The sequence below is a fragment of the Berghia stephanieae genome, chromosome 12 (genome assembly GCF_034508935.2).
Source record: "Berghia stephanieae isolate SIO BIC M18660-M18661 chromosome 12, UCSD_Bste_1.3, whole genome shotgun sequence".
NCBI classification, from domain to species: domain Eukaryota; kingdom Metazoa; phylum Mollusca; class Gastropoda; order Nudibranchia; family Aeolidiidae; genus Berghia; species Berghia stephanieae.
In genome coordinates this window covers 31,075,382-31,090,253 of record NC_088371.1, presented here as the reverse complement: position 1 = coordinate 31,090,253, position 14,872 = coordinate 31,075,382, and the positions used below count along the sequence as shown (strand labels likewise).

The window sequence follows — 14,872 nt, the reverse complement described above, 5'->3', positions numbered from 1 at the left end:
TTCCACTCTGCCTCCTGACTACCAACCTCTCTACCAACCTCTCCCACCTCGAATTTGTCTCTTAATCAACCTCAACACCTCTAGAATTCTCTCGTTATTCTTCCCCTCTTACGCCTTGTCAAACGTGCTCATCATCGTTCTCCTTCTCGTCTTCCCTGCTTCTATTTCTTCCCTCTACTTATGATGATAATGACGATGGTGATGATGATGATGATGATGATGATGATGATGATGGTGGTGATGATGGTGATAAGGATGATGATGATGATGATGATGATGATGATGATGATGATGATGATGATGATGATGATGATGATGAAATGTTTCAAAGGAATGAAATAAAGAGTCGTGATTATAGTATAAACTATAATAACCATATAGAGTAGGCCAAATAAGTTACAATACTAAAAAGGTTGAGTGTTAAGAACAAAGAACACTTCAAAACCCATTTTTCAAATCTCAAAATATATAAGAAACAAGTAATAAATTAGTAAATAACACTTTTAGAAACACAATATCAAATTATTGAGGGGAAAGTAGCATATTACAACTTAGTCATAAGAATCTTCACACAGTATAAATGCCTTGATTCGGTGTTTCAGGGATGCCCTTTTTTCGGCTAAATCCGGGGGAAACCGGTTTTTTTTAATATTCCGACTGGCCTTGGTCGGTATCGGTGAGATGATTTTTATAAAGATGAAAGTCATGGTTTGTTAAAGGCAACAGTTAAAGGGAAGCTAGATGGATATGTGTATCCCTTTTCTATGATGTAATGTAAATGTTGCTGCTCGAAGCTCGAAGAAATATAAAACAATGTGAAATTGAATGTAAGCTTCAATTTAATTACAAAAACAGATCAAATGAACGTTTCGGGTTTCCCCTTTATCAACAAAACAGGATGAATGAAACACTACAGATGAATGAAATAATGTGGTTGTGGCGTTGTTAAGATGAATTCAACTTATTTATTTATTTCTATGATTAAAGGGAGATACAATTTGATGAAGAGAATCGTTGCACGAAATATTTTTATGTATGGTCTTTATGAGAAAACATTTCAGGCTTTTTTGTTGTTGTTGTTTTTGTTAATAAAGGGGCATCCCTGCCATTGTCAAATCTTTTTTTCTGGAATGCCGTTAGTTTATTTTGGTAATGAGATATTTTTCTTTTTCAAAACGATCTGGAATGTCTGATTCCGTGAGATACACGAAAGGAAAATTACGAAGTTCAAACCAGCGCCTACACCTGAAATTGATACGAATTCTTGATGTCAATCATCTTCGAAATGTTTTTCACTGCTTTTTTTTTTGTTCTTTGATTCAGATGCCAAAAATTTAATCCAGCACCTTTTGGTTGTGGACAGAAAGAAACGATACACACCCGTCGATGTACTAAGCCACAGGTGGGTGGTGTGTTGTGGTGACACTGACCGGAAACCGGAAGGAGCACATAGCATTGAACAGGCATGTAAAGAGACAAGGAAGGAGTTGGAGGCGCAGGCAAAATTAAATTACGAAAGTTATCAACGTCTGAAGGAAAAGAAGAGACGAGAAAGAGAGAAAGGTCTAATAGACGACTGACCCCGTGTTTTAATTTAGTTCAAAACAATCATTTTCGTAGTTCATATTTAGCATTATATCAGCTCGTGTACAGCTATTTATTACATGTCCATGCTGTTTTATTTGACGTCGAATCATGTGATGGATATATGCTCACACATTTCTTCTATTAACCCCACCCTCACCTCATCACACATACATGCACACACACATACACACAAACCGCATCAAATACCTTCAAGGAGACATACGAGACTTCAGAATAAATATGAATGAGGTTTACATGGGCAAAAAATCAAATCAGATGCAAAGCAACATTTTGGAAAGCGGGGGCTCTTGACGTTCTTGACTGCTGTACTCTTGAAAGTCACGTATTTAAAAACTTTGGCCAGAAAACTAGTCCTTTATTTATCGATCGATTTGAATGACTCATCTTGGCAAAAACACTGTACACTCTTAAACCTGTGACTTCGCGAAGTTTGAGTCTGAGAGTTTTTGCCAAGATGAGGGTCATTTAAATCGATCGATATTTTAAGGACGAGTTTTCTGGCCAAAGTTTTAAATACGTGACTTTCCACAGTACAGCAGTCAACTAGTTAATATCATTCGTTTTACTCTGAAATTGAAATGACCTCTTCCTTTGCAATGGTTGGCAGTTTTGATGATTTTGACGTGATTTTACTTTATATTTGACTAAAAGAGTGAGATTACCCTGCCTCACTGATCATCAGGCTTATATAAAAAATACACGTTTTTTTGCCACGGGTGATATAAACAATAAAGTAGGCCCTTCAAGCTTTTCAACAAGGAAAATAATGCAGAAAATTGCTACTAAGTGTCAGACATGCCATACATACTTTCAACTGACAAGATGAGGGTCATTTCAATCGATCGATATTTGAAGGACGATTTTTCAGGCCAAAATTTTAAATTCGCGATTTTCCAGATGACAGCAGGGTACAACAGAGTAGTGTGTTATGGCCTATCTATGGTTGTGGATGATGGTCTGTCTATTTCTGAAAGAATGAATGGAGTTGATGAATGAAAGACGTCCACGTTATTATCATAAACTTCAATCAGTCAATCTTTTTTTTTATTGCTTTCATTTTACTCTTTATTTCATGTGAATTTCTTGTTCATGTTTCATCAATATTCATTTTACATACAATAAGCCAAAAAATGCGGTCAGTTTTAAATTATTCTTTGACTTTTTTGTGTGAATAGTGATCAGTTTATTAACTGACCCCAAAATTGTTTACTAATTATTGTGTTATGTTTACCATTTGACATCATTAAAATATTGTCTGTCATTATTATGTGGTTATTATCATTGTTGTTTCATTATTGCTTTTAAAATTCCTCTTTCCTAAAGTAACGTTGAATATCTATACGTAAAATGTTCCGTTAACAAATAAAACAGATACATGAAACGGTAACCCATTAAACTGTAACATGTTATTCGCCATAAAATTTTTTTTTTTTAAATGTTAAAAGTTAAGTTGAGTAAGTACTCAAATCAGTAAATTTGAATCCCTTACATGATGATGATTTTACTCATACCCTTGGTCATTTGAGTTGCTCAGGTTTTGTTGTCTGAAGATTTATCTAGAGTGTTACATAATTTTATTGAGGACCGATAATTGAAATTGTGTTGCTCTTTTAAATGTAGTCGGTAGGTATATCATTCCTTTCAACTTTATTTCATTTTGGGATTGTACATTTTCTTCAACTTTAAATAGTTGCTTAAGCTTTTCCGTAGATGCAACTTCGATAGGTTTTGTTTCGTCATCAGTCAATGATTTAGGCCACCCCCCCCCCCCACACCCACCCACCCCACCCTGCTGTCTGGTCATTCAATTTTTCAGCATTATGAAAGTTTGTTGTCCTGTCTCTTGTTTGTAAATATTGCTCTGAAGAAGTTTTAAAAAAAAATGAAATTGTCTCATAACTTGAATTAATAAAATGGAAAGTCTAAGCATGCAGACCGTTTGAATTCTAATAAATAGAAAGTCAATTTCATCTTCATCATTGTTTTAACTTGTCAGTTTGATGAAAGTTTTAATAACTGTATAAGAAACATCCGTGACATTTTGTGTCATGTGTCGATATTTTATTCTTTTATGTTTTTCGTCCGCGAGGTCGAGAGACGCATGCGCACAACAAACATGACGTTCTCTCTCTAATAACTTTTCCGCCGGTGACGTCACAGACTGTGGGTGACGTCCAATCAAGGGACGCTACTCTTCCGCTAATCTCATTCCATATATATTTCATCATGACCCACCTGAGCTGATTCCGTGACTTATTGAGTTCCAGCCCACTGTCTTGGGCATGTCAATTACAAGTCCAAGTATCTACAAATTTACAAATTCGACTCATTGAATTTATTTGCATACTGAAATACCATGACAATTCTTTCTGCCATTACGCTAATTCGTGTTTTATCAAATGCTGTTCAAAATACCAATTGATGTCGATCAAATTCGATTTTTGGGGGTTTTTGTTTTGCTCACGATAAAATAGTTTTTTTTTTTTTTTTTTTTTTTTTTTGGTGAATTGATCACGCAAAATTTAACAGAATTTTTCCTGTCCTAAATAATTCATTCATGTTTTTTATCTTGTTGAGACGAATAGATATTTTTGTTTCTTTCCTCAAACCACACACTGCTGATTTACTGGTGTTTTCATCAACTTTAAGAAGAAATTCTTTGTTCTTCAATATACCTGCTGCTTTGTACTGTAGTTGACAAAATATACTGTTACGAACCCTATACCTTTCAATAAATCTGCTTACAAGCTTACAATTCAAACCACCTTTTCCTTCCCTTCCAAAACTAGATTAACTCTCTACTTACCGATCATTTTCAGTATTCTCCCAAAATGGCAGGCTTTCCCAGCAGCAATGTTGGTTTTTTAAACTTAAACAATCTGTTTTGTCTAGCAATGTTTTATACACACTTTTCATATAAAAGTTGTAATTTGTATTGGTTATTTTAAATGATGTAATAATACAATGACAATCTTTATTCACTCTCACTAGTCTGCTGATGTTTCCTTTTTTCAAATTCGAACAGATTTTGTTTGTGTCTTCCCCTAAAATTTTGTTTTTCTATGTTTTTGCTTTATATATATTTCTTGTTTTATATTTCTAAATAAACATTTCATTCATTTATTTTGAATTCAACGATCGTTCCAAAGGACCAAATCTGCCGTTCTTTTGAAAAACACATATTTAAAATTTTGGCCAGAAAACTCGTCCTTTAAATATCAATCGCTTAATTTTTGGAGGACGAGTTTTCTGGCCAAAATTTTAAATACATGTTGTTGTTTTTTCCAGTGCACGGCAGAAATGAAATTCGAATAGAAAGACGATATTTTCTAATTTACTTTTTTTTATCAGCCACATTACGCCGTCAATTTAATCTGTGCTGTTTTACTCCCTATGGGACATAAGTTACGAACGACAAAAGCTTTCCGATCTTTGCCACAGAATTGTTTTTATTTCTGTCATTTTTATCAGTATTCATCCTGTTCTTTTTTTAGAATTACAAAACAAAGAGTTTTATTTTTTCCCCCATTAAACAAAGTTCTGCTTGAAGTTTGGAATATTCGAATTAAGGCTACCCGAAAATTTATATATTTATATATATTTAATATGGCACAGAATAAACATCAAAGAACAATTCGGGCTTAAAACACTCTGACTAACGAACAATTGTCAGGAAATAGTGATTGATACATCAGATATTAAGAGAGACCTCGAACGACAACAGTGGGTGTTAAATCTTGTCACATTCATATAGTGGAACCTCGGGTATAACAGTGATGATGGGACCAGCCTAAAATCCCTGATATAACCGACTCCTGTTATAGCCGGATTTCAATGGAAATAACCCGAATGGCCTAAATCCCCATTTAAAATGATGTAGCACAGAGTAGTCAGTACCCAATACATACACACACACTCTTTTTCAAACACACACACACACATGCCGTTTGAGGGAGAGAGAGTGTGTGTGTGTGTGTGTGTGTGTGTGTGTGTGTGTGAGAGAGAGAGAGAGAGAGAGAGAGAGAGAGAGTGATCGCATTCATGAACTAGGCCTAGCCTAGCTCTCTGTTGCCTTAGCTTTAGGATTAGTTAAGCGTAAGGTAGGCTAATACATTGAATTTGGAGATATTGAGTGGGTTTCGGTCCCCTGTTTTAACCTAATTAAGCTATTAAAAGTCCTGCAATAGCCGGTACATTTTACTAAAGGTAAAGAGGGAAACAAAAGGAATTTTAAAGGTCCCTGTTATAACCCGCTGCCTATTATATCCGGACTTGTTATAATGAGGTTCCACTGTTGTTATTTTGCATTGTTAGACTTCTTTACATAGCACTGATCATCCAACATGTTCTCCTTTCGTTATTTTTATATTTTTAAAAGATACTTATTTTTATTTACTTGTTGGTTTGTTATGTTATTTTTTTCTGTCGTAAACTGACGACTTAAAACTGTGATACTGTACTAATTGCAATGTTTTAATGCCATCCTATGTGACAATATGTAACGTATCGTGACAGTTCGGTAAGAAAGATCCTAATAGATAATTTCCATACCGAACTGCTACAATGTGTCACATAATATTATATATCTTGTATATAAAAATCTTACATCATCATTCTCGTCATGACAAAGTTTTGTTATTAAAAAATAATTCAAATATTATAATTTATATGATATATTTTTTACTCTATACAGCATTCTGTGATATATAAATATTTACATAATATAACACAAGTTATTGAATAATTTTATCATCAGTATCATTGTTGTAATATATTAATTGAAAAAAGAAAGAAATATTTAAGCCCCAAATAATAGATTAATAACTTTATTGACATTATTATCCTTCTTGTGTATTACTGTACATTTATAGATAAAATAATTGGTTACCGTATATTCTAAAATCAACATGCATCGTATTGAAAAATATTTAATATTTTTAAAATTTTCACAAAATTCAAATTGTTTTATATAACTGTGTTTTATAAAATTTCACTGATTTTATGTTGTTCATGTTGACATTGGAAAGGGCCCATCCAGTAATGATGACAATGTATTGAGAATCCAGAGCGTGAAAATTGACTAAAAACCACCAACTCCACTCATTTTAACCACTAAGTCTGAAGTTTGAAATGGTGAAGATCATTTTACCCAAACAAATGCCTCCTCCCCCCCCCCCCCCCCCCCCAATGTTTTAGTCGTCACGATATTCTAAATATTCAGGATTATTTTATAGATAGAACGAAGTTGACGTCACTTTTTGTTATTGTTTTTTTGTTTTTTTGCCATCCACGTTTATGAGTAATTCTCACTTAACCATATTAGCCAGACTAAAAAAGTTCATGGTTACACAGAGTTTTGTGTATTGGTCTGTTCTACTTCCGGAAGGCAATGTTGTGAGCTTCTTAGCCAAGCGCATACTATCTATAGGTACTTCAACGAAACTGGAAATTATATAAGATAAACTGTAAAACGTTTATCGAAAAGAAATCTTTGAAAACGAACGTTATGATGTTAAATCACACTTCACCGCCATTTCTAACTGGTTGGGGTTAGGGCTCCCCTAGGGGGTTATTTTTCTAAAGATTCCAGAAACTGGATTTGTCAAGTTTTGAAGAAATATTTAGAATGAATCGCTCTAAGCAGCCAAGGGAGCCGAAGACAAGAGTCAGAGTGAGGAAAAATACAAAAATCTTGATAAGACTTCAATACTACCCACAAATTTGTTGTGTTGTTTTTTTCTTCTTTCATTCGATGTATATAGAAAATTCACTAAAGACAATATTTCATATCAGTAAATGAATTATGAATTCTATATCCTTGAAGAAAACAGTCAGAAGACAGAAGATCCAGTCATAACGAGTAAAAAAATGTTTTCAGTCTTCGAGAATATGAAAGATTTTATTAAATGCGATAATATATCGATATAACGATTTCATGATTATCTATATTACTGCTGCCACTGTTTGTAATTAACTAGCTGACACGAAAGATGCACGCGCTGACTGTGATAAACGTATGTATAAATCATTTATTCACATTAATTTATTTTAATTCGTGGCAATGTAAATCCAGTTTGATTTATTATGCCGAAATGAAAAACAAAATAAACTACTCAAAAACTAATATTTCTAAAAAAAAAAAAAATAGAACGATTAAAATAGCTAAAATTTATGAAGATGAAAATATGGACCCTGCTCACCCTGGTCTTTGTTATTGTTTTTGCCATCCACTTTTATGAGTAATACTCACTAAACGGTTTTATCCAGGCTATGAAAGTTCATGATTACAAACAGTTTTGTGTGTAAACCGACTAACAAAAGAGTGAAAATGGAGAGGCTTCGTATGGAGACAATACAGCCAGGGGACGTTTCGGGTACAAACCCTTCGTCAGCACAACGATACACGAATTAACGTGGAAAATAAAATAAAATGCAAAATAACTTGTGTCGTCTGTAATCAATGGTGGTTGCGCGTTCTACTCATTGTTTTGACTTTAAAAATCTGAATTAGTCAACAGAAGTAGCTTTCACCTTTCACCTTTCACCATTAATAAGTAGTTTGATACCGGGTCAATGATGAATCAGATGAGTTATCATTAAAGATCAATAATACGATATTTGATAAAGCAACAACAAAAATATGATAAAGAAAAATCAAATTGAATTTATTACCAAGATATTCCTTACATTTTCCACGACAGAATTTGTAACCAATCTCCCTAAATGGAAAAAAATTCCACTTAATAATTTAACCTTTTATATTTTTGGAAAAGTCTTATTCATATAATTTTCCATTCAACTTCATGAAGTTGTCACAATTGTTTGTTGGATTGGTACTCAAACGTCAGTACTTTGGATTTCTTTGAGTGTAATCAAGTGAGGAAACTCAACCTTAGTACTGTCAGGTCACATTTATCCTTGATGTTGATTTCCAAATATTGCGGTTTAAGCCGTATAACAGAATGGTTGCCAGTTCAGGTAGTTCATGTCATTTTATAGGTCAAATTCTACGTTTACATTTTAACATGGCTGATAACCAATCGCAAATTAAAGGCAAAAAAAAACGTGGGATTTGTTCTAGTTTAATAGGTTGTTTTAATGTGTTTTAACAATGAGGCGATTTTTTAATTCGTTAAATCAAATGTCAAGACGTGTTACAAATAATTTAAATATTTAATTCTTTGTTGATTTTTTCACATCCGTCCAGTAGATTTAAAATTGAAGATTGCACATGGAATATTTAACAACGTGACTATTGTTCTCTTTTGGCACCTAAAGGTATAACACAACCTCCGATATCTATATTTTTCTTATCTTAATTGGGGGAAGGGGGGGGGGGATGCATTTTTTGGGGAGGAATTTGTGCGAGCAATTTTAATGCGTGTTTAAATCACAAAAACAATGTTTTTATGGTGATTGCAGAATAATTTCTTATCTTTTACTAAACATGTACAATCTCCCAAACCACTCATCGGAGTCTGAGAAATGGGCGACGATAAACTGATATACATATAATATAAAAATTATTCACATCAGTGTATTTATTGGTAATTTTTTTAACTCAATTTTTCAACAACAATTATTAATGAGACAAATTTTATGATAAAAAAAAAACACACACACACACAAATAAATAGCAACATTTCAGAGATACTAAATTCTTAGATTGACAGCATTCTATCAGCACTATATTTCTTTCTGTCAACTATTTGATATCTCTTACATTCAAACTGTCTTTAGAAAAAAAAAATCAATTCTAAAATGTTTACATGGCCGCTGTTGACAAAGTTGTTTAATGCGCATTCTGGGTTTATTTAAATTTATATCATTCAAATTTATTTTTTATTGCCGTGTGCGTCGGTCACAGTTCAGTAAACGGAGAATGAAGTTTGTATGCTTTTCATGCAGAAACATGAGTGGAGCAGGTACTTATGTTGATAACAACAAGAAATGAAATGAGTAGGAAAGTGTCAGAAGACAATAGAGAATAAAAATTTCTCGGCGGTGCCGGCCAGTCGGAGTTGTCGTACCAGTAAGGTCGCAGGTTCGACCCCCGTCGCCGTCGCGAAATTTTCATTATCTCTTGTCTGTTTCCTACTCACTTCATTTCTTGTATCTTGTTTAATTCGCATGTCTCCCTTTCATTTCAATTATGTAAATCAATGTTCCGTCCAGAACTTGCTCGTTTAATGCTCACTTTTAATGAGCTTTGAATGATAGTATTAGACAGTTGGAAAATAAATAATATTATGTTTAAAGTAAGAGGTTGAGCTTTAATATGTTAGCAAATTGCTGAAAATATGTATAGACTAGTGGAAATAATATGAAAATATGAAAATAAAATATAAAATACGTGAGTTTGGTCGGGTTTTTTTTTTCTACTTGTTTTTGCCTAAAATCCCCTAAAATTCTCAGATACGTCCAATGAAATAGATTTTTAAAATAGGTATGTTAAAATATGTTGAAAAACTGCATGCACATTTATTTATTTATCTATTATTATTATTATTATTATTATTATTATTATTATTATTATTATTATTATTATTATTATTATTATTATTATTATTATTATTATTATTATTATTATTATTAAAGAAAAGTTCTATGATTTCAATTTCTGAAATTTCCTATACTTAAATTAAAATTTTCTTCGAAAGAAAGACTTTAGGATTACGTCCGCATCATGTGAGTAACTATTCTATTTTAAAAAAAACAAGAATTGTAGACAGATGTGTGACTCAAGAACCGCTTAACTCACACAACTATAAAAATTATATAGATTTGCAAATATGATGCAAATGGATTCTATTTATTCATGGTATGTAATTAGACACATTAATAAAAAAATATGTATATAAAACTAACCTTACCTTAAGCGGTTTTGATTACAGTTAAGTTGGCTGTAGGCATTAAACCAATTGTAGAAACTCCTGTTGTTATTATTCTTTGATAAATCGACTCGTTCTGTCGAAATTAATAGAATGTTATAGGGATATTTCTCCTTGTAAATTAATTTAATTTTCATTATTAATACTTTTAACATGTTAAACAATGCATTGATGATTAATGGACATGTAACAAATTCTTATAGTGAAAAATAAGTTTATTTTTAGCAATATGTTCATGATGGCATCGGTTGTAAAATAAAACACATGACGAAATTTTACTATATTTATTGTTTATCCCGTTTCTTATATTCCCTGAATATTTGCATTCACTGGGTGGGTTCCTGACTTCCCATAGTGGGCTGTGAGGCACTTACTGTGTCTTCTATCCCCTTATATCTGTTTTCCAACATGCTTTTTGTCTTGGTCTTGGATGAGATTACGTAGTTTTGTTCTAACCCTGGCTGGAGAATTTGGCTGGGAGGGAAACAGTCGAATGTATGTTATCGTTTTGGGAGATGATATTTTTTCCCCATGTAAATCAACTCTCTGTTGTGTAGTTATTTTAATTTTTTTAAACATATGCTTTGTAAACATTTGAGTGTATAACTCTTAGTGGGGACCTGTGCTGGTGTCTGGGTGAGACTTTTAGGTGATTTCAAACTAAGTACACTGATAGTGTGCTCTTGGAATCTACATCTGGTCCCTATTTGTACCATTCCCCTTTGTCTTACTTTTTCCTCGTGTCCTTTTAATTGTACATCTAGAATGTTTTTACTGATTTTCTTTCTTTTTACTGGCGCAGATATGACCGAAATGTGTGCGAGCGCCGCAAAACCCTAAAAAACGAAACGAAACGACAAACATTTGTATTCATTTTACCGTGACGGAATCCACCTCCACATAGTCTAACAATACAGCCCTAAGTGCACATATTTACAAATCTGTGCACATATTTACAAATCTGACACCCTTATGAAATTATGGGCTTGATTTAACATTGTTGTAATGGACAATATTCTGTATTGGTTTTGTTTATTTTGAAGGGTTTTAAGGGGCTTGCAACACATTTAGGTTATATCAGTGCCAGTAAGAAGGAAGAAAATGGGATAGTAAAAAGTTCTAGAATTAGAATTAAAGCACCCAAGAGAAAGTAAGACAAAGGTGAAATGGGAATAAATAGGGATCAGATGTAGAATCCAAGAGCTAATAGTACCAATGTACTTAGTTTGAGATCATCTTTAAGTCTAATCGGGACACAAGCACAAGATCCAACAAAGAGGAACACACTCAAATGCTTACATTATACATTCAAAATAACAAATATAAAAATACATAACAGAGAGATGATTTAAAAGGAAAAAAATATCATCTCCCAAAACTATGCATTCGACTGTTTCCCTCCCAGCCAGGGACAGGACAAAACCAAGTAATCTCATTCCAAGACAAAGACTGAAAGCATGTTGGAAAACAGATATAAGGGGATAGAAGACACAGTAAGTACCTCACTGCCCGCTATGGGAGGTCAGGAACTGTATTGGTTTAATTGAGTGTTTCCATTACAGCAATGAGACCACAATAATTCCCAAATTAACCAATTATCAGACTTGTAAATGAGCATACATCGATAGGGCCCCAGCGGTTATGTGATCCTGTGGTATGACAATAGCCTTTGGATCAGAAGGTCCTGGGTTCGAATCCTGCTCTGTACGATGCATAGTTGAATCATTGGAAAGGCTCTTTACTCAAATTCTTTCACTATACTGAGATGTAAAATGAGTAGCTGGCCGTTAACAGCGTTGTCTGTCGGAAAAAATGGTAATATCGCCTAAAAGACATCATGTCTCGTCCTACATGTTAAGTGTTGCTGTTAGCTAGGGACTCATTCATTATAAAGTGCTTTGAGCACGTTCAGTGGATATAAAAGCTCACGTTTGTTTGTTTAAGTTTAGATATGTTAATGACGTGGAATCCGCTCAGTTTACTGTAAAAATTTAACCAGATCTCAACTCAATGTTTGTCAATAGATGTTTTCTTCTTCTTCTTCCATTAAGGCCAAAGCTTCGAGCTGAAGATTGTATGGCCGTCTTTTCATTAACAGGAGGGAAGCAGGGAGCGAATTTTTGAAGTCATCAGTCGAAAGGGCTTGTTTACAAGAGGTTGGTAGGGAGTTCCAAAGTCGGATGGTGGAGGGGAAGAAAGAGTAAAGATGATGGTTTGTTCTTGAGTGGGGAATTTCAAAATTAAATACTGAGTTTCTTGTTTTGTTGTTGTTCCGTTTCAAATGGCTAGTTTGAATTTCGAATTTTCGGCTTTCCGCTTTGTGGAATACGAGTTTGTTCGTGTAGCGGTTTCCATTGGAGATCGTTCATTCATGAGCTGAGTTACTCTCATATCCCGCTCATAGTTTCCACTGACAAATCTGGCCGCCCAACGTTGGACTTTTTCTAGCTCATTGATTTCTTGTGATGTGTGTGGTTCCCACACTGAGCTGCTATATTCCAGTATGGGACTGACATTTGCTTCACAGCATAGTATTTTGTGTGTGAAGCTTTGAGGTCTCGTGTTATGACACTTCCTTCCGACTAGAAGGTCCCCGGTTTGAGTCCTGCTATGACCAGCACAACGATGAATACTTGGAAAAGGCTTTTGACTCACATTTCTCACCGCACTAAGGTGAAAATGAGTACCTAGACAGTAACAGCATTGTCTTTTGCTGAGAAAAAATTGTGATTACTGCGTTATGTCTCTTCCTAAATGTTGCTGTGGGATGATGACCCCTTGTAAAGCGCTTTGAGCAACTTAAGTGAATATTACACTGTATAAAAGCTCAAGTTTAAAAAAAATAATTTTTAAACTCTCCAAAGCGATAAATAATGGAGCCAACGATGAAAGTGACAAATGGAGGTTAATAATCGAAATGCTTTGTACAGCAAAACAAAATGAAAATTCCCGCTTGAATTAGACAATCTCTAAGGGTTGTTGTTTTCCTATCTTGGGGGATTCAACCAAAAAAAATAATCTTTTATTTCCAGTTTGTGAAGAGAGAACTAAAATCCCAGAGCATCAGCCTATAGCAAAAGTCCCAGAGCTAGCGATCTCTTCCTGTTACCTCAGGCACCCAATGGCGCAGAGAGGATTGAGTGATTGTATATATATATATAATTATAATATATATATATATATATATATATATATATAATATATATATATATATATATATATATATATATATATATATATATATATCTGAGTGTTGGTGGGTACTCGTAGGTACGAAAGTGCTCGATAATGATGGTTAGAGCTAATATAAAATATAAATTGTATCACTCACTTATATGTGGCCAAGACATATGTTTCTGTGGCTTTCGTCCACGTCTTCAATAGGCATAATGGCAGAAGAAAAAATATATTCCGTTTGAGATTGGTGTTTACACTCCTTGTGCCCTTACTTCCGTTGTGTAGTGGTGATTATTGTTGATGTTTAGTGACATTGTTGTAGTGTGCTCTCATTGCTTATATTATGTGTGTGTATGTGTAAATGTGTATATATATATATATATATATATATATATATATATATATATATATATATATATATATATATGTTTTTGTTTTTAAGGGTTTTACGGCGCTTGCAACACATTTAGGTTATATCAGCGCCAGTAAAAAGGAAGAAAATGGGATAGTAAAAAGTTCTAGAATTACAATTAAAGCACCCAAGAAAAAGTAAGACAAAGGGGAATTGAGAACAAATAGGGATCAGATGTAGATTCCAAGAGCACACCACCAATGTACTTAGTTTGAAATCACCTACAAGTCTCATCCAGACACAAGCACAAAATCCAACAAAGAAGAACACACTCAAATGCTTACATTATAAATTCAAAATAAAAATAATAATACATAACAGAGAGATGATTTACAAGGAAAAAAATATCATCTCCCAAAACAATAACTGCATTTGACTGTTTCCCTCCCAGCTAGGATTCCGGCCAGTGCCAGGACAAAACCAAGTAATCTCATTCCGAGACAAAGACAGAAAGCATGTTGGATAACAGATATAAGGGGATAGAAGACACAGTATGTACCTCCCTGCCCGCTATGGGAGGTCAGGATCCCCACCCAGATATATATATATGTATGTATATATATATATATATATATATATATTGAATCGTGTTGGATACAAATATGGTACGATTAGTGCTCGACATGTAACAATGGAGCGAATTATTATAGTAATATTTACCACGATTTTGGAGTCAGCCCAAAACGCTACTCAGTACGAACCCAAAATGTTATTATACAATTTTGTTCATATTTGAAACTGGTAAAAACAATTCTGGTCCACTTCTTTAGACGGTTTAATATTT

General features: G+C 33.7%; 1 protein-coding gene across 2 annotated transcripts in view; it reads left to right on the top strand.

Moving 5' to 3' along the window:
* Positions 1-1,741, top strand: part of LOC144958291 (serine/threonine-protein kinase DCLK1-like) — an 84,314-nt gene extending 82,573 nt beyond the window's left edge. For both annotated transcript variants that reach the window (XM_078890166.1, XM_078890167.1), the window contains one exon: positions 1,324-1,741. In XM_078890166.1, the coding sequence (XP_078746292.1) occupies positions 1,324-1,580 (257 nt within the window). In that variant the 3' untranslated portion in view covers positions 1,581-1,741. The remainder of the gene's footprint in view (positions 1-1,323) is intronic.
* Positions 1,742-14,872: the final 13,131 nt, after the last annotated feature.